This window comes from Lissotriton helveticus, chromosome 2_2 (assembly GCF_964261635.1).
Source record: "Lissotriton helveticus chromosome 2_2, aLisHel1.1, whole genome shotgun sequence".
Lineage (NCBI taxonomy): Eukaryota > Metazoa > Chordata > Amphibia > Caudata > Salamandridae > Lissotriton > Lissotriton helveticus.
Genome location: NC_136060.1, coordinates 388,082,275 through 388,101,680, shown reverse-complemented (window position 1 = coordinate 388,101,680; position 19,406 = coordinate 388,082,275). Strand labels below are relative to the sequence as shown.

The following is a 19,406-nucleotide window of genomic DNA, read 5'->3' as shown; positions in this document are numbered from 1 at the left end:
GAGGGCCTTCTGTCGCAGCAGCAAGGGACGGTCCCCCACCCGAACCTGTCCAGTCTCCACCTCCAAGCTTGGAGATTGAGCGGCGACAGTGGAGGCCATTTGACTTGCCTCCTGAAGTCTGTAATGTCATTCTGGCAGCCAGGCGTCCCTCCACAAAGTCGGTATACACCTGCAGGTGGAACAGATTTGTGGCATGGTGCACAGCAAAGTCTGTGGATCCGCTCTCTGCCACCCTTTCTGAGGTTCTCCTCTTTCTTCTTTCTCTTGCCCAGCAGGGCTCTGCTCTGGGCACTATCAAGGGCTACCTTTCTGCCCATTCCACTTTCTGCCCTTTCCACCTTCTTACCTGATCAGCCATCTTTGTTCAAGTCCCCTATTGTAAATAGGTTTTTGAAGGGCATCACACACATGTTCCCTCCTGTTCCTTTCGTGGTGCCTCAGTGGGACTTGAACCTTGTACTTACTTATCTGATGTGCGCTTCCTTTGAGCCACTTCATAACTGTCCTCTCCGCCTTCTTACTCTGAAGACTGCTTTCCTGGTTGCCATCACCTCTGCCAGGATAGTGAGTGAGCTCCAGGCTCTTTCTTCCAAACCTCCTGTCCTTTCTGTCCATCCGGACAAGGTTGTGTTGCGGACAAGGCCCTCTTTCCTGCCCAAGGTAGTCACAGCCTTCCACATCGGGCAGTCCATCACCTTGCCCACCTTCTTTCCGCCTCCGCATCCCTCGAAAGAGTAAGAGAGGCTCCACCGTCTGGACCTAAAACGTGCGCTCTCTTATTATCTGGATCGCACGCGCTAGTTCCGGGTGGATGACCAACTATTTTTGGTTACGTGGGCGCTAAGAAAGGACGGGCGGTGCACAAGCGGACCATCTCTCGGTGGATCGTATTGTGCATCCAGGCGTGTTATTCCTTGGCTAAAAAGGAACCTCCTGTTGGGCTGAGGGCCCACTCCACTCTGGCCATGGTGACTACTATTGCCCTTGGCCGAGGAGTCCCCTTGCAAGACATTTGTCAGGCAGCTACGTGGGCCTCGCTGCACACGTTTGCGAGACACTACTGCCTGGACAGTCCAGTCTGGAGGGATGGCTTTTTTGGCCGTTCCGTCCTCCAGGACTTTCTGGTGTGATTATTGGTTCGCAGACCCACCGCCGGGGTTGGTATTGCTGGGGTATCTATTCTAAGGTAAGGAATCTAATACTAACGTGTCTCTTTCAGATGCACAAGTTACTACTTGTGTAACAATATCTGTAAGAGACATTAGTTAGTGATAGATTCCTTACCGACCCACACATCCTCCCCGTTCTGCGAACCGATATCTAGGGTTAAGGTCATCCCTTTCAGGGCCCTAATTTCATGGCACCAGTGTTGGTTCTATCATGGCTCTGAGTATCTGGCGCGGAAAAGCTGTGTATCAGAACTGACGTCAGCGCGCGAGGGCGGTGTCTAAGTTCTCCGGCGACGTCATTCCGGCGCTAACTACGCTGACGATGGACGCGGAGCCACGGACAACGCCTATCGACGCGCAGGGGTATTACTACGCAAAAGTTTCCGGATCCAGTCTGACGCCTGGGGATATTCTAAGGTAAGGAATCTATCACTAACTAATTTTTCTTACAGCTATATCGTTACACAAGTAGTAACTTGTGCTTCAGTAGTAATAAACTGATGCTTTACATGTCTGTTTGGAAATATTGATGCATGTGAGGAAAGTTAGAAATTTGTTCAAAATGTAGGAGAAACTCCTGGGGGAGAAAACTTACAACTTTGACAAATAGTTAATTTGTTGTCCATTTTTTTTGTTAATGTTGATGCCATATATGAAACCATGCGTTTAAAGAAATAAATGTTGAACCAGTTGTTCCTGCTTTGAAGTTAAATGCAATTTACCCAAGCAGATCCAGGCTTCTTTAGAGTATGTTTAGTTAGGATTTTAAAGTTTAATTTTTAAAATGTTATCACATTTTTGTGGTGAGGTATCATTTTGTGTCTATATCCTGATGTGATACTTTAGTATTATTTGCAACTAAAGTAGTCTTATTTCTTGCAAAATTTACCTTCATTATTTTGCTTATTTTCTCCTACAATGTCATGAGAACACTTTTAGAAGCATATTCAATCAATATTGTTGTCTTAACTTTGTGTGTGTATAAGAGGATAGTTAGGAACATTTACCATTGCATGTTGCTCTAATTTGGTGGTGAATTTTCCATTGGGTAATGCACTGTTCTTGTACAGAGAACAACTAAAAGTTCAAATCTAAAGTAGTACAGTCTTGCTAGATTGCTTTGTGTCATTCTAGTTTTTTGTACCTTGTTTTTTTCCTCTAACCTAATCACCCCACTCCAATGCTTTAACTTAATTGCATGATCATCTAATACCTGTACTATTGCTATAAGATACTTTTGCAGTGATAATGCTGTGGTGAATGAAAAGCAAAAGTCTGGAACGTCAGTCTTTGTGCTACTTATCAGGCAGGATTCCCATCTTTTTTAAATGCACGGACTGTCCTCAAAGATTTGATTAACTAGCCTTTCAGATTAGCGTATGACATAGAATGAATGTAGATTTTTAAAAAAACATTCTGTATCTCCCAAGGGTCATCGCTGAAGACTGTGGGAGAAGTCACATTTCAATCGTGTGAAGATTCCTCATCGAGGAGTTCAAGAGCCCGAAGTAATTGAAGTTTGTGTTATGAGATGTAATTAGTATTATTAGAGAGTGGCTGTTATCTTTTAAGGGAAATGTATACACTTAATCATGAGGTTTTTCTCCCATGTGTGTGCCATGCTATCTCAATGTATCTCTTCATAAGTATATGTGCACTATAGTGTTCACCTTTGTTACTCTTTCCAACTCCACTTGCATGTTTTCTGATATCCTACATGGTGTACACATGTGTAATGTATGTTTTATAATATCAAAAATATGTCCATTACTTTCTTAGTTGAAGAAAAAAAATCATGAAGTAGTTGGGTATCTTTACAAGTAATACATTATGAATAGAACCCCAGATTCAGATCCTCTATTTGATAATCTTGTTGTTCCCTTTGGAAATTCATTTTTCAGGTTTGGACACATATTAAAAACGTATACTTATTTTGCCTCTGTTATTCCCTTATGTACAATTCGTTCCTGAATGATCCCATAAATAGTTTCTCTGGCCCCAAAGCTATTGACTTATGTACACTCTATGCATCGACATTGCTGCATCATATTTAACAAATTCTTTTTATAACTAAAGATGTTGTATGCCATGACTGTTAATATTGCCCTTTTCTGCTAGATAATTATTGAATTGTATGTAACAGACTATACTAATTGTTTGGTCGAAGGACATTCGTAAAAAGAATATTAAAAAAAATGTCTTCACAAATATGGCTTGCTCACTGCCCTAGACCTTTTTAGATTGCTTTTATTTCCATTTAACAATGACATGTAATGGGTTGGACTGCCACAATTAAGAATGCAAAGATTGAATTTGTTTAAAATATGTACAAACATTTATTTGAGTGTAGGAACTTTTTATCTGAATTGATTACATGAGTGACTTAAACCAGTGTTAATAGCCTACTCCATCAAAAAGCCTTCCTCGGCCCATGTGATATCAACTGCAGATGGTGGCAAAAGGAATGAACTGGCCTTTTGCTCACTCTTGTTGAAGACTGTGCATTGCACTTTGCAGCAAACACTAAGCGTCTTGATATTATTCAGTACCCGTTATATTTTTCAGTCATCTCCACACTGGAAAACATTGCCATCCCAGATATGTCAGTAGTTATTTTTCCTTTGACTTTTGAGTGTGGGACCTATTTCTATGCTATGTTTTTATCCAAAACTCGTTTATGTGGTGCACCGCATTGCACAGCTAATGCATCATTGTGTTAACAAACATTTGCATTATTTTAAACCTATCTGTATTAAATTGACAGTAGTTTAGAGGACTCTAAGTATTGTAGATGCAAAAACAGTATATATGGGTCAAAAATTGAGAAATTATGCAGTTTGGAGCATGTTTCTTCCAATGTAAAATTATTAGATACCAGGTGACACTTTTCCATATTCCCCTAAATTGAAATAATGTCGCTTTTTGATCAGTCCAGCTGTGATTGTGTCTAGTATTTGACAAATCCACTAACTGTCAAATGGGCATTTTGTACACTTACAGCAATGTTCACCCATACAGTTATTTAAATTTGAAATTGGATTGTAATGTCAAATAGATGATATAATCAATCATAGAGACTGACTTATTTTAATCGGGCCATGTAGTGGGTACTAGCGATCACAAATTTAGGTTTAATAGTTTATTTTCAAAGAAATTACAGTCCGGCAGTTGCCAAATTAAACTTTAGTTGTTTGTTGATATTCCAAAAGTCCTAGAACCTCTGGCTTTAGCAGGTTTATACTCTTCCCAACACTTCAGTCTCTTAATATTATTTAAACCTTATTTGGTCTTGAAATTTCAAAGGCTCCTTGCATGTATTTTTAAACAGCCATGTTCTTTTCTATCTATAGAGAAATTTCACTTCCAATGTTATAGCATTGGGTGTGTTCATTTTGTTGCACTTACTGGTGCAACATTTATACATGGTGTTATTTAAAATTATTCTGAAGTACCACTTTAAAAAAATGGCATAGCAGTATGCAGTTTTGAATGCCAAGGGCAGAGAGAGATGTGCCATGAATGCGGTAAGCAATTTATAATATGTTTATGTGATCCCGGCTGTGTGATCAGTGATTTGCTGTAAAAATGCTGCAAACCATTTTAGCGTACCAGCATTGTAACTCAATATGCTCCAATTTGTGATTTTAAGGCCGTAATGTAACTCAATTAGCATAGTGTAAATGTGAGGTTTTCATGCAAGTTTTACCCATCCCCCTCCCTCAAAGGTAAAATACATGAAAATAAAAGAAAACAAATGAAGAAGACGCCTGCAAAAAAAGAAGAAAAAATTGAAAAGCCAAGGAAAAGACTCCAGATGAATAATCGTAAGGTAAATACATTGTTGCATTGTTTGCTCCATTATTCCAGCACTGCTACAGTGCTTGATACTATCAGAGGTGTAATTAGCAACATTGTACATTAACATCACCTAACCTAGGAAAAGAATCAGTGTAACTATTATCCATATGCACTCCCCTTCTGCCTGAATCTGATTTATACCCGTCACTCTGTTAGCAGTGGGCAGCATTTGGAAACCGAGGTATTGCTACTTGTCCATTTAGCATTTTGGACAGGTAAAATGATAAAAGTAATTGACTAAAGATTTTCAACTATTTTAAATTGACCTGTATGCTAATGGTGTGTTAAGATAGTGGTAATCCTCCATAATTTGATTGCATAGTTCTATGCATGTTTTCCACAAAAGTAGATGTGTATATTAGGTGGACTTGAAGCATGTTTTACACAGAGTGCTAAAACTACATGAATGTGTCCCATGAGGAAAAGCATTCCGTTTGGAAAAAATACTTCGCTTCAGTAGTAAATATAAAAGGTATTGTAAAAGGTGTCTCACACTTCAGTGCCAATGAGATGACTGTTCAACTGTTATTGTAACTGAAGACAATACTACATTGTCGGCTGAACTACAATTAGAAGGCTCTGCAGCTGTTTACATAGGAATCTAGATGAAAATGGAGGAAGAGAATCTGTATTGGCATTTTACCATAAAACGTCTACTGTTCTAAGTGGATGGAAACAAGAATAAGTGGCAAATAACTTAAATCATTTAGTACCATTCCTCCGATCACAGTAGTTTAAACTGAAAGGACTCTGTCTCTTTGACTGTTTGGCAGTGGTAAAAAATTGTAGTTAAACATATGGGTGAGGTATTGTTTTCTTGTTGCATTAGTACTTCATGGACCATGGAAACTAGTTGTAAATATCCACTCAGATGTGCATAATTTCCAACTTCACGTATCCCAGCTACCACACCAAACAACTTACAATTTCTCTACTCATCATGGGATTTTCTTTGGTACTCATGAGTATGAAAAGTCTTTTTGTGGACTGTGTGAATACTTTTTCATTACAATTTCTTTCACATATAGCTTCAGTGTAACTTTATGTAATTAGCCACTTGACATAATTATTTTCAAAACTCTTACGAACACTTCAGATATGTTAACTGGTCATATTTTATAATGATAATATGAAATGGCGCAAACAGAAAACTGCTACTTATAAAAACTGTTTTTCTTTCTTTTCTTGCATCACCTGAAGTCTTTTGGATTCTCTTGTTTTATAGTGTTTTTAGGCAAGCTCGTCTTTTATTATCTCCACATCTGTTTTCCTCCTTTCCACTTTTGCAAAGTGTTGCTCTTGTTTGGTCAACCTTTCCAGTAAAGACAGCTGCGCTGCTTGCATTATCAGTATTTCAAGAGCCTCAAGGAAATGGAGGTCAAGTGTCTTAAATGGAGTACTTTCAAAATCTCCGGTCAATTGATCTTGAAAGAATTGGTCTCCTACATAAGAACAGGATGAGCAGTGTTACATTCTTTCAGACGTCCTGCTTTTAAACAAATCCCTTTTGAGGCATTGTTCTCCACACCTTTACTCTTATATTCAGATGTGTCTGGCTTTGCCTTTCATCTAAACCCCATCTCAAGGCCCTTTGCTTTTGAGATTGAAACACCAGCTGAATGTCTCCAGAAGTCTCAAGATCTAGAGATCCAGGTTATCTTTATTCTAGACAGGACAGTGTATTGGGATCTTCCACTGATGGCCCTAGACCTCTAGGTATTCCACTAGATTTCAAGGTACGGTGGATAACTGCCATACCATCTGTTGGGCAACATTTTGGGTTGAGAGAGCTGTGAGCTCCCAGCAACACGGGTCTCAGTGGATAGACTGATCACTGGGCCTTCTTACAAAAAAGGGGCAGCACCTGCATCTAGAGCCAGCGGGGAACAGTCCAAAGTTGCGTGCTCAGGACATTTGCCACAGCAGGTGTGGAGGGAAAATGCCCTGCTGGGTGCATTTAAGCCAGCCTTCTGATTTGCAATGGTGTTCCTCTTGTTGTATGACAAGCTCTATGCGGTGGAACATGTAGGTAGAATTGGTAATTTGCAGGATCTTACTGTCACAAAACACCTTGACTGTCAATTGAGCTGATTGACAGTCTTCGGATAGCTTTTTCTTTCTGCATATTAATTATATTATGAAAGTCCTATAGTTGCCAATTTTTTTTAATCCCTAGTGATCATTACAACTGTCACCAGGGGTGGCCATGCAGCTTGAGCTGTGACTCTGCCTGCCAAGGATGTGATGACACTGGGATATATATAAGGTGTCAACTAAAGCAGTGGCATACAATTCTGCTTTTCGATATCTCATCATCATGGTTCCCAACCTCTTCATCAATTAAATTCTTCACTTTTCAACAGCTAACCCTGTTGCAGTCACCATAAGATGTCATTGTGGGACCCACACATCTGCATGCGGTTTCTAATGTCCAAAGAAGACCCCATGGCCTGCGACAACTCCTCCTTGATGCATCTGAGGTATTGGGGAGCAGCAGGGCAAGCTATTTTTGGCCATGGACTGCAGGAATACGCCAAAGCAGGCATCCTCCTCTCCAGTTAAGTTCCCAGATAAGGAAAGTTCTTACAAGAGATTGTCCCACACAAAGCACAAAAACTCAAAAGGAAGGAGAAATCTTCTTCCTTGAGTGAAACCATCCCCTTAACCGGGATAGTTGAGAGTCCAAACTCTTCCTCAACAACAAGCTCTTTTTTATCTTCCCAGCAGATTCAAGATCTCAAAAAGATGAAGCCAGAATTTTCAGTTCCATTGTGACACCACACAGGTCGAAGTCTTCTTCAGGAAGTCCCTGTTCCCCTCTGGGCCACTCCTCAAATTTGCAGCTACTCCTGTAGGTTTGGTAATTCCAGCAGCTGTAATCCCAGCTCCTCCACAGGCTCTGTCCCTGGTGCTGCTTCTGAAGAAGTGTTTTCCATGTTGCTAACCACGAGCATTCTGCACCACCTGTGATACCATTTCCACAGCATATTTTGCTTTCAAAGTCTGCCATCATTATCCGAGTAGTATATGAAATCTTTAGCCTGTTTTGAAGACTAATCTTTGGCTTTTCTTAGTCCTAGATGTGTGCACATATGGAAGAACTTATTGGATCAGTCTCAGATGTTCCTGCTTTGCCTGATAAGGACTATGGCTGAACAGAGGATGATGACTCTGAGATGGACAATCTCTTCCCCTTTTAAAGATACTGGTATATTCAAACTTGGACTTATAAAACACAAGTAGTCTGGATACATCTCCAGATAGGGATATACTTCATTCCTCATGGCTCCCTTCAGTAGACGTAGCTTCAAGGACTACAGTGGCATAAAAAAGCAGTAGTGTAGTAATTAACTTTACCCAGCACAAAGGCAAAATCTAACTTTTTGGCAACCTTACTCCGCGGCTTCAGAGCATCTGCTTTTCTTCATAGGGATCTGTTGGTGCCTATACTCGCTGCCTGAGAAAACACCCTTGTTGTGCCTGGTAGTCCACTGAAAATTGCTTGACGTGCCAGCCTGTATAGAAACACAAAGTCTGTCATCACATTCACTGTGTAGAGTCTGGTTGTTTAAGCTTATTCTGCTAAATTGAACTCAAAGGCCTTTTCTATGGCCCTCCAGATTTGAGTCTAGGAGGTCCAACTCCATAGGTTGAAAAGTCTTTCCTTCTTGCTGCCTTGTCTTTTTGTCAGTGAACGCTACATGCATTCTGGACTGCTGTGTCCATACCTACTGAGGGCAAGGGAAAATGACAGTTCTCATCCTACATGAAAAAAGCCTTGGTTCGAACAACAAATTAGACTCCTCTGAACAAATCTTGAAATGCTGTTTAGGTTATGGGGACAAGGTGGTTTTATCCATGGCCTTGGCTGTTACCTTAAGCTTCTGTGCGTTCTGCTAGATGTTTGGGAGATGTCCAAGCAACCATCATGGGAATGCTCTTCCGTGGTAAGTGTTATTTCTGAGTTAGGGGTCTCCAACCAGTAGCTCGTGCGCTACTGTTGCTCTCAGCTACCGTTGCTCTCCAGCTACCTCTTAGTAGCTCACCTGTGTGCAGCCCAGCTTATTAAATTAGAAAGCTTTTGCTTGGTTGAATTAATATATGTATAAAAAATTGAGATTATATAACATTAATATTAGTGGCTCTCAATACATTTCATTGAATGTAAGTAGCTCACTGTATAGAAAAGGTTGAAGAACCCTAATCTAAGTCAAGTATGACTCCTCCCTTGAACAATTCTCAAATATCTTTTGCACGGTCTAGCCTCTCTTGCAAAGCAATTCTATGAGTAACACTGGATATTTTCGACCTACTCCAGTTTCAGCCCCTTTCGCCTTCACAGCTGGTCCTGATTCCCCACCAAATGTATCGCTCATAACAGGCCGGGATTGATCTAGAACACTCTTTGAATACTCTCCCTCTCCTGCCTACATTTGTCCCTGTACCAGGTTGTGGTGGTCCTAAACATGGGGTTTGGCTGGTGTGCCTAGATCTTCAGGGCACCTTCTTTCATTTGACAATTGTACAGTCACTCCGAAGCTACCTGAGGTTCGCTGATGGGTCTCGGCATTACAAGTTAATTAGAATCTGGTTCTCTAGCACTGGCCCCAGAACCTCTTAAATGCACTATGACTCTTTAACTCCACTTCGGCTTCACAGTCGACGCCCAGAAACTCACATTCTTCCTGCACAGAAACTGACTGTCATAGGCACTCTACTAGAACTGATCTACTTAAAGGCCTTTTCCCCTTCTTGAAGCTATCTGAGTCTTTTCAATGTTTCTGGCTCAGACACGCCATCCCGTTTTTATGAGTTTTACACCTGTTAAGCCTGATATCTTCCTTCATTCTATTATTGCCACATCAGGTGGTGAATAACAGCCTTTCAATGTTGCCTGACACTGCCACCACCATCCATTATATCAAGACACTGTTGTAGGATTATTGACCCTGTATTAGGATTCTTGTGGGTCAGTGAACTTTGCATCAAGGCATTATTCTAGTAGCGGCATACTTAGCAGGTATCCTGTAATTGAGGGAGAAACATTCCCTTAGTCACCTCTCCTTTTATCATCTCTAGTAGGAACTGTGTGATAGAATCCTGTCCAAATTGGGGTGTCCATGGGTGAATTTCTTCTCTAATATCCAGAACAGTCCTTTGTTTTATGCTATGTTCTCCTCTGAAAGGTTCTCTGGGGGATGCTTTCAGGTTTAGTCGGTCATGGGGCCTGCATTTTACATTTCCACCCTTCTTGCTTCTGGTGAGAGCCACATAGATGGTGCAAAAGTCTAACACAGTTGATCTGGATTGTCATGAATTGGTCAAGGAGGATTTTAAATGCTGATCTGTTGAAATCTGTTCTCTCCCAACTTTTCCGCTCTGGGTGCCTTTACTCTTCCAACAAAATGGTTAGTTCCTTTATCTTAGCCCCCAAAACGCTGATTTTGCACGCGATATTCGGAAGTGCCAACTTCATACCTTCCAGTTACTGAGGGGACATGCCATGTAATCTGTTTTTTGGCCTGCTCTGATACTGCTTCAAGTGGTGTGAATTGGAATTGCAGAACCAGTCATTTCCACTTTTCGATGTTTTGAGCTTTGCATCACTACTTCCATTTCAGGGCCTGAGAGTGGCTACTGTAAAATATTTTTTGGCTGCCATATCTACCTTCATATATCTACATGACCAGTTTTCTTGTTTGTCACCACGAGTGGCATGTTTTTAAAATATCTACTTTACTCCTACCACTCTGTAGTGATCCTCATTGGGAATTGAATCGTGTGTTAACATTCCTTATGGCATTCCCATCCGAGCCGATGATTAGTTGGCTGTTTCCCTAGTGTTATTGACTTTGGCCTGTAAGGTTGCTTACCTTCAGACCCTTGGTCGGACAACCATTGTTTTTATTCTACACATATAAATTGTTTTTTCACACCTTCCTACTGAAAGTAGTATTGCTGTTTCACATGGATCCATTCATCACTCTTCCATCCTTTTTCACTCCTCAACATCACATCAAATTGGAGGAACAACTTGTAGGTGTGAAGTATCTTATTATATGGACTGTGTACGTCAGGCCAGAGTGGAAGGTAGGCTCATTGTAGGTTTTGCAGGAATCCAGAAAGGAAAAGTTTGTTTTGGGTTATCCTTTGCGTTGTGATTGGCTGTGCCTTGGCCAAGAAGGACCTTCTAGCTGGCATTCCTGCCCACACCATGAGGACATTTGCTGCTTTCATGGCTTTCACCAGAGGTGTTCCAATGGCTGATCTCTTCCAGGCATTTAGATGGCAATCATACTTTGCTAAACTATACTGCCTCACAGCTCAAGCAGGAAGAGGTCAATGCTTTGCCAGGGCTCTATTGTATGACTTCTTGGTTAATCTGTGGGAAGCAAATGTGATTGGTGGTATGCTTGAATTAATCTCAGCCAACTGATAAATTCCTAGCCCTCCATGCTAGCCCATCATACTTTTCCCCCATGCCACCCAGGTCAGGAACTATCCTCATGCAAATTAGCTTTTGTTTTGTTCCATTAGGAACAATCTAGCCCAGGCTGCAGGTACAGCCCCCACCCCCTCCACCCTCCAAGCAGGCATACAATTCAGAGGCCAGTTTTGGCTTACTTGAGGAGGTATCAGTTGAGTTAGGTAGCACAGTGATCACATGACTGATGACTGGGCATCTGATTCCTCTCCTCTGTGACACTTTCTATTTAACTGAAGGGTGATCTGGTCTGGCTTTTCTGGGTATGGCAGATCTGTCTAGAGTGGCAAAGTGGTTAAAAAGCAGTGAACTGAAATTCAGCCCAAGCAATCGCCAGTGCCTGAGATTAATTCAGGCATTCCTTCCATCACCTTGTTGTCTGTTGCAGAAGAATTTCTAAGTACATCAGGCATGCCCAGACATGGGACCCAGACTGACCATGCCACAGACCTTAAGTTGTAACTACCCGAAAAGGCCTACATAGTCCAAAACCTGTTTGGAGTTGATTGTGTCCTTTTCCAGAGGGGACCTGGACTGTTAGTGATGGAGCAGAAACAAGTGACTTGCATATCTGAAAACTGACATGGGCAAGGCAATCTGAAAGGAAATTATCACTATGATTACACTTGATACAAATCCTTACACTAAGTCTTATACAAGCTTGTACTCTCCACACATGCACACTGAATACCAACATTCTTTCAGATTTTCCCATGCATTTGTTATTAGAACATTGGCATGCTTAAATATTTAGTGTAAAAGCAATGGTGTGGCAGGGTTTTGTGAGAGATGGTATAGGCCGTCTTGCACCTGCTTTCTAATGCTTTAAACCACAATTCTTGCCAATTTTGTAAATGTGTAGAGTTTAGCAGATCAGTTGGATAGTCAAGCAATCGGAAGTGGAAAGAGGCTCTTCCTCCCTGTCCCTGCAGTCATTGTAATGTAAAGTAAGCTAGATCTGTAGAATGGGAATAAATACTACCTCCCTGTCCCTCTGCTCTTAAACGGATGGATTGAAGCAAGTTGGCAGAGCTAAGGGAAAGTCAGGGGCTGGAAATGACTGTCCTTTTTTTCCCGAATGGCTCTGTTAATGCTACGGTAATAACCCGAGGAGGGAGGGGGTAAGCTGTTAAATTCTTTTCCTTAACTCACAGGCTCTTTGGGGGATTATTTTCAATTAGAACATTCTGTCTTTAAAGTGTGGATCTTGTAGCCTTACAGCTCTACCTTGTTATTAGCCTTTGTAGTATGTTCAACCAATATGCTGTTTTGGTGATTAGTGGCTTTGGTGGCAGCAAGGGCTGTATTAATTTTCGCACCCTCCAATCTGAGGTCTTACATTATTGTGCTAAAAACCTTTTATAATCTGGATGAAGGAGGAGCCTTTTTGAATGTTTTGTTCAGCCCCTTGTTTTGCATTTCTCCTACATCGTCAAATAAGCAGACATGGTGTTGGATTTTTGGGACACTACCCATCAGTCATTCTCTGTTAATTGACCCAAGATCATGACCTCTGGACCCATCCCATTCAGGCATGGGAGTTGCATTCCAGTTTGAGAGAATGAATCTATAATAGTTGTGGGGTTCCCCAGTTTATAAGATTGTTGAAAGGTATGGTGGGATGACTAATCGAAGACTTGTAGTGTAGGTTTGTTTAGCTTGATGCTATTGAAGTTATTGTTGTCCTTTATCACTGCAGTCCCTGTGCAGATGCAGAGTGTCTTGACCTCCATCAGGGACTCTACTGGAAACCAATAGCCATTTTGTATGGTTTTGTATGGTTGCTTCTAAAGGTTTAAGCACGTGGGGGTGAGGTTTTTGATTTTGCAGCCTGCCATTTTTAGGTTTCGCCCTGGGCGTTGGCAACTGCGTAGCAGTTGCCCCGCCCACGGCGAAACCTCATGATTCTACATATGTACTTTGGTTCAGCCTCTGTCTACCATTGGCTAGCTCCATAAATGGAGGCTAGCCATTGGGAGACAGAGGCTGTCAATCACGCTTTCTGGTGAAAACGCGATTCGGGGGCGTTTCTGGGACTTTTTTTAAGCCCCGCCCCTTTGTCCCGGGCAGCGCTGTCATTGGCATGACATCACGGGGAATGACATCACGGGGGTGTCCCGGGCCGCGCTGTGATTGGCTGGCCGGCAGAGGAACCTGACTTGTTTATTTTTTCGCAGAAACAGTGTTTTGCGGAAAGGCAATATGCTAATGTGGGCCACGTTTTTTAGCGTGCCCGGGACGATTTTTGATCCCAATCCAACCCTGGAGCCATGAGTACCTTCATTAAAGATGTTTCAGGTCTTACAATGTTTCGAGCCATCACACTAGCTGTGGTTAGGTTTCTCTTTGGCCCTACACACGGTTTATGAGCTCACCTCCATGCGCTTGGGTATAGTATTGTGCCTCACTGTGCTGCGTTTTCGTTTGTGCAAAACACTGTAGTTTAAAAGCTCATTTGACATCTTTGAGCTTCAGAGAGCCTGAGTCCGATGAACACGAGCGAACGAAAGCTGCGCTGCCACACAAGGACCTTCAAGAGGCCGGAGCTGAGCGGCAGACATTGAGATTTTGCTGGAGGGTTCACTGGGGGGGGGAGATGCAGAGAGGGGGGGGGTGTCGCACGCTGGGCAGGGTTCAAAGGGACCTGTTGACGCTCATTGTTGAGCGGTCTTTAAAGCCCAGCATCGGGCTCTGGTCTCCGTCATCAGTTGAGGAGTTGGCGGTCGGTCAGGCCCCAGCCCGTCTGTCTGTCGGATGTGAGCTCCAGAAGCGCGCGGAATCACTCCTGGTGTCTGTAAGGTTTACAGATGTCAGCCCCCCCTGCCCGAGGGCACCCAAGAGACGAACAGAGCAGCCCCCTCTGCCCACAGCTGGATCTGCCCCTCCTGGGGGCGGCCCTGCAGGCCTCGGGGCCGGGGCCACTATCATCGCTGTCTGCTTGGCCCCCACTAGACGCTCCACCAGCACCCCTGCCGGCTGCCGAGACACCCCGGGGTGACAACACCAGGCCTAAGTGTCCAATTAGGGTCCTGGCCTGTCTGTGCAGGGCTTCCTGCCACATCCTGCTGTCTGAGGCCACGATCGCTCCCAGATGTCCCCGGAGTAAGGAGCCCCCGCCTGGGTCGGGGCTGCGAAGGGGCTTGTGTGTTTTGAAGCTGAGGCGGGGCTCGGGCCTTACAAGAGACACATTCACTTCCCTCTGATCCTTTTCTTCTGCATTAAGAGCGCCGCCTGGCACCAGTGAGCGCCTTCAGGCGCTGGGCAAAACAAAAAAAAACAGCCACCCTATGGTCGGCAGGACGGGTCTACCCCAGGCGCCCTCGTGGCATCACCCCGCTGTGTTCGCCGCTCAGACCTTCTCCACCCTGAAGCATAGCGCCTTCCCTCACACGCTGGTGCTTTGTAGTGCTGCACGTGCCTCCGGCTCTACCCCAGGCGCCCTCGTGGCATCACCCCGCTGTGCTGCCCACTCAGACCTTCTCCATCCTGAAGCATAGCGCCTTCCCTCACACGCTGGCGCTTTGTAGTGCTGCACGTGCCTCCGGCTCTACCCCAGGCGCCCTCGTGGCATCACCCCGCTGTGCTGCCCACTCAGACCTTCTCCATCCTGAAGCATAGCGCCTTCCCTCACACACTGGCGCTTTGTAGTGCTGCACGTGCTTCAGGGTCCCTTGGTCTAAAGATGGAGGACAGCGCCACCCCTGGCCGCAGGGGCGTCACCGGGGCGTTATTAATGTGCCGAGAGCGTGCCTCGCGGCGCTGGGAGGGCATTACTACCCCTCAGTGAGGGATGAGCTGTCAGGGAGGGAGGGCGCCGGCCGGGATGGATGAGGTGTGAGGCTGCTCCCCCGCCACCCCACCCCCTCCCCCGGCCCCAGAGCCAGGCCATGGAGGCTGTCAGCTTAAAGCGCCTAGACTGACAGCACGCCCTGCACGGCGCTGTACACCGAGGGGACTCAGGCTAGCAGGGTGAGTACTCGCAGTACTTCACCCTCAAGGCGGTGAGTGCGCGCGCCCCCACAGTACTGCACACTCAAGGCAGCATAACTGCTGCTTGGGCCCCATTTGTTTAAATTCCGTGCTGCTTCGGTGTATTGGCACTTGGAAGCAAGGTGGCGTCATCAGTCTCACGAGCGCCCTCGGCGCGTGAAAATTAACGAGTTCTAAAGGTAGCGCAATCCCAGCGGGGCGGAAGGGGAGGTGGAGGACAGATTGCCCGTAAAACCGCTCACTGAATACCTCGCAAGGAACACCGTCGCTGCCTGGAAAGGTATGCGTGTTAATAAATGCAAGCATTATCAATGCCATCTTAAGGAATCTGACATATGTTGGGGGCCTCTGTACCGAACAAATTTGAATTATATGCTACAGTTTAACAGGGTCACAAAAACGGTTGCAATTTGGCGTGCCCCGGATCCAAAAAACCATACACTAACACTGGTAAGAGAGACAGACTCAGAGTAGATGCAGGTAGAGATGTAGAGAGATTTAGAGGGAGAAATAGAATAGGCGCCTAAACATTGCCCACTTTGCCCATGCTTTAAAACGTCTATCTGGAAATGACTCATACATTACCTGGCGCCTTCAAGAATCGTTTTTTAAAGACATAGAACTAATGGTGTGCTGTAGATCAGAATGCCTAAAGCATTAATGTACATTTATATATGTAACATACATTGCAAAGTTTCTTTCTGAGTGAAATAAGCAGTTTCCACGAAATGTAAGTAATAGGAATATAGATATTTTTATTTTGGTTCTACTCGGTCTTTTGGGAGCAGTGTGCTCTGTCTGTACCGGGGATGAGACTGCCAGCATTCTGTAGTGGGGATCGCACAAACAGCATAAGTAGTCTGTACAGGAGACCAGTTGTGAGCAGTCTGTCCTAGGAAGGGCTGCTAGCACTCTGTACTGGATAGCAGTGGAGGCAGCCTGTACTAGGTAATAGCACAAGTAATGTATCCTAGGAAACACTGCCAGCATTCTCTACTGGGGAGCAGTGTATACGATCTGCACTAGAGAGCAGCGTAATTGGTCTATACCGGAGAGCAGTTAGATCAGTTTGTACTAGAACCAGTGCGTACACTGCACTAAATAACAGCACAAGCAGGGCGTCGTGGGTAGCATTGCTTGCTGTCTGCAATGCTGTACCTGGCTGTAGCACATCATCTGCGACCCTTACAGTAATTCCCAACCATTTAGCTAACGGTGCACATGTGATCTATGGCCACTGTAATAGTAGATAATTTTAAATATTGCTTCTTACTTTTACATTTTTTAAGCATGTTAAACTATAGATGTTGTTACTGTGCAGTTGTGCAGTGCCGTTTTGAATGTATTCATTTGGATTTCCAGTTGTCTGTAGAAGTAAGGCTATTGAATGAGTGTTTTTCTCCATGTATTGTGTGACTATTCTTCCTAAATAATTTAGTCTAGTTACACTTTTTGGGGCAGCAGTTTGCATTGTTTTTCTCTTACCTTCTTGGTCACGCAACAAGTTAGCCCGACTAATGCACAGCGCGAGCAAACTTCATCCAGGCAATCATTTCCTTGCTACTCGTAGTGTCGGTACAAAATGTCCTGTAGCAGTGTTGTGAAGAGCACGTACACTCACTTTCAGATGTAAATTGTGCAGGCAGTCAACACCTGCAGATTAAAGCACTGCGTTGAGCCTAAAAAGAGATGCAATTCTCATACCCTGGTACTCTACCGGTTTAGGGCGATGCCCTTTACGTTCTAGGTGGGTGTGTGTGGCTCTGGGTGGGTGTGTGTGGCTCTGGGTGGGTGTGTGGCTCTGGGTGGGTGTGTGTGGCTCTGGGAGTGTGTGTGGCTCTGGGGGTGTGTGTGTGTGGCTCTGGGTGTGTGTGTGTGTGTGTGGCGCTCTGGGTGTGTGTGTGTGGTAGTAATTGCTGTCCGCTGAGCTCGTCCGTAGGGTACAATAGGTCTCACATTTGCAAGAGATTAAGCTATTGGCAATGCAAATGACAATCCATTTATTTATCAGTTTTCAAAACCAACACATAAATACAGATTTTGTCATTTACAATGCCAGTAGCTCTAACTTTTCCAAAGGCGAAACCGTTGCATTGTAAATGCTTGTTTTAGATTGGACTTGGGCAACTCACATCATAGTAGCATAGGCATGTCATGATAAGGTGCTTAATCAACTCAACCTGGGGGTCCTATAATAAGGCCTCATTCAGAACTTTGTATGGGGGACTTAAATTAATGCTGTGGATCACTTGGATAGAGCATTTTGAATGAGTGTAGATATGGTGACACTGCTCAATACATTCTATTTTGAAGGGACTGCGCACACGAAGGTATTTTAAATGATAGAGAAATTGCTGCTCTTCATCTCTGTCTACTGGAATCTGTAGGTTAGGTTATCAGCTATTGGAAACACAATCTTGAAGTGTATTACTAAATGGGTGAATGGACATTTCCACTCTGGATTGTATAAAATTTTTAATTTCTTCATATTGCATCTAAGGCACAATTGTGCCTTCCTTTGCTGTCAGTAGGCAGCTAGTACATTAAAAAACATAAGGCTGTATCCTCTGATTTCAGCAACAGCAAGGGAGTATTTCAAAATGCCCTTTTGTCTGTTTTGGACCCACTGAGACTTAATTTAATGGATTGACCTTCAAGGTTTCACACCAAAATCTGCTTTCCTAACCAACGTAGATCTCTACTTATGAAGTGTCATTCCATGAGTGTGGATGGATGTTGAGTAGATGGATACTTAAAAAAAAAAAAAGAGAATTAAAAAAACTGTCCTAGAATCTTGAGACTACAAGAGAAATAAAGACCAACGTGGCTTTGCATTAATTGAAATGTAATAAAAACTCAGATTTAATGAGTTTATTGCTGCAAACTGAATTGCTAAAATGGAATACTTGTTTGGTTATTTCCTGACTTAAGATGCACCAGTATTGCTGAGCATCTCTTCAGTGACTGGAGTAGATATTCTAGTGTTGGCCATACTGAATTTTGGGTATCCTATTGAAATGAAAACCAGATTGAGGTAATTATAATCTGATGGTGGTTGAGGAGATGTTGAATTTATTTCAGTGCGTAAGAGCTTTTTGAACAAAATAGCTACCCAAGTGTATTTTACATCTTTTTTCCACCTCAGTGATTTCACCTTTGATATGTAGCATGAGGTTTCACCATTTTCAAAATTGGCAACATATAAACGTTTCTTATTTTATGAACAATTCTAAAGGGAGAGGTGTGGCGCCGCGGCCAGGGCGACTGACGCTGAAATCTGGGGATCAGGGTTCGATCCCCGGCTCCGGCGGCAGTTTAGCCCAGCACCATGTGACTCTGGGCAATAGCTCGCTTAATCTTCCCGACGGCCCCCAGCGCCTAGAGACCCTTACGGGTGATTGTGCGTTTTACAAATGTGGATTTATTATTATTATTAAACATTTTGTCATCCTATATTAATCCCTTTCACCTTCCCAAATTGGGGAATAGTCCCCGGTTTCTCAAACCGTTTTATCTTTAATGGTCACATGTATTGAGTTTTTCATGCTAGTATGTGAATTATCGGATTTTTATTTTTTCCATAATATTTCTTCCGTTATTGAAGCTGGCTGATAGCAGCAGTCAAGGTGCACTTCTGTTGTTCCTTACAATGCAGCAAATGCAGCTAGTTTTCTTTTTGCCTTTGATTCAACCATAAACACAATTTTTGGTCTACATTATCAAATGTTAGATGTGGGAGCCCCTTCTCTTCTAATGAATTGCAACTTGTTCCAAAGCTTCTTTGGAACAAAACATTTAGTAACTCCAACAATTACATGCATCACTCTTACAATTGCTACAGCTAGTGTCTTGTTAAGACACCATTAAAAACACATGGAAGACTGCTTTTAGGAGTAGATACTCAC

The 19,406-nt window shown here is 43.4% G+C and overlaps 1 protein-coding gene across 1 annotated transcript in view; it reads left to right on the top strand.

Annotated features, from left to right (window-relative positions):
• Positions 1 to 19,406, top strand: part of NSD2 (nuclear receptor binding SET domain protein 2) — a 1,080,265-nt gene that overhangs the window by 215,970 nt on the left and 844,889 nt on the right. Inside the window, exons 7-8 of the mRNA XM_078678610.1 lie at positions 2,600 to 2,677; positions 4,895 to 4,998. Coding sequence (XP_078534736.1) covers positions 2,600 to 2,677; positions 4,895 to 4,998 — 182 coding nt within the window. The remainder of the gene's footprint in view (positions 1 to 2,599; positions 2,678 to 4,894; positions 4,999 to 19,406) is intronic.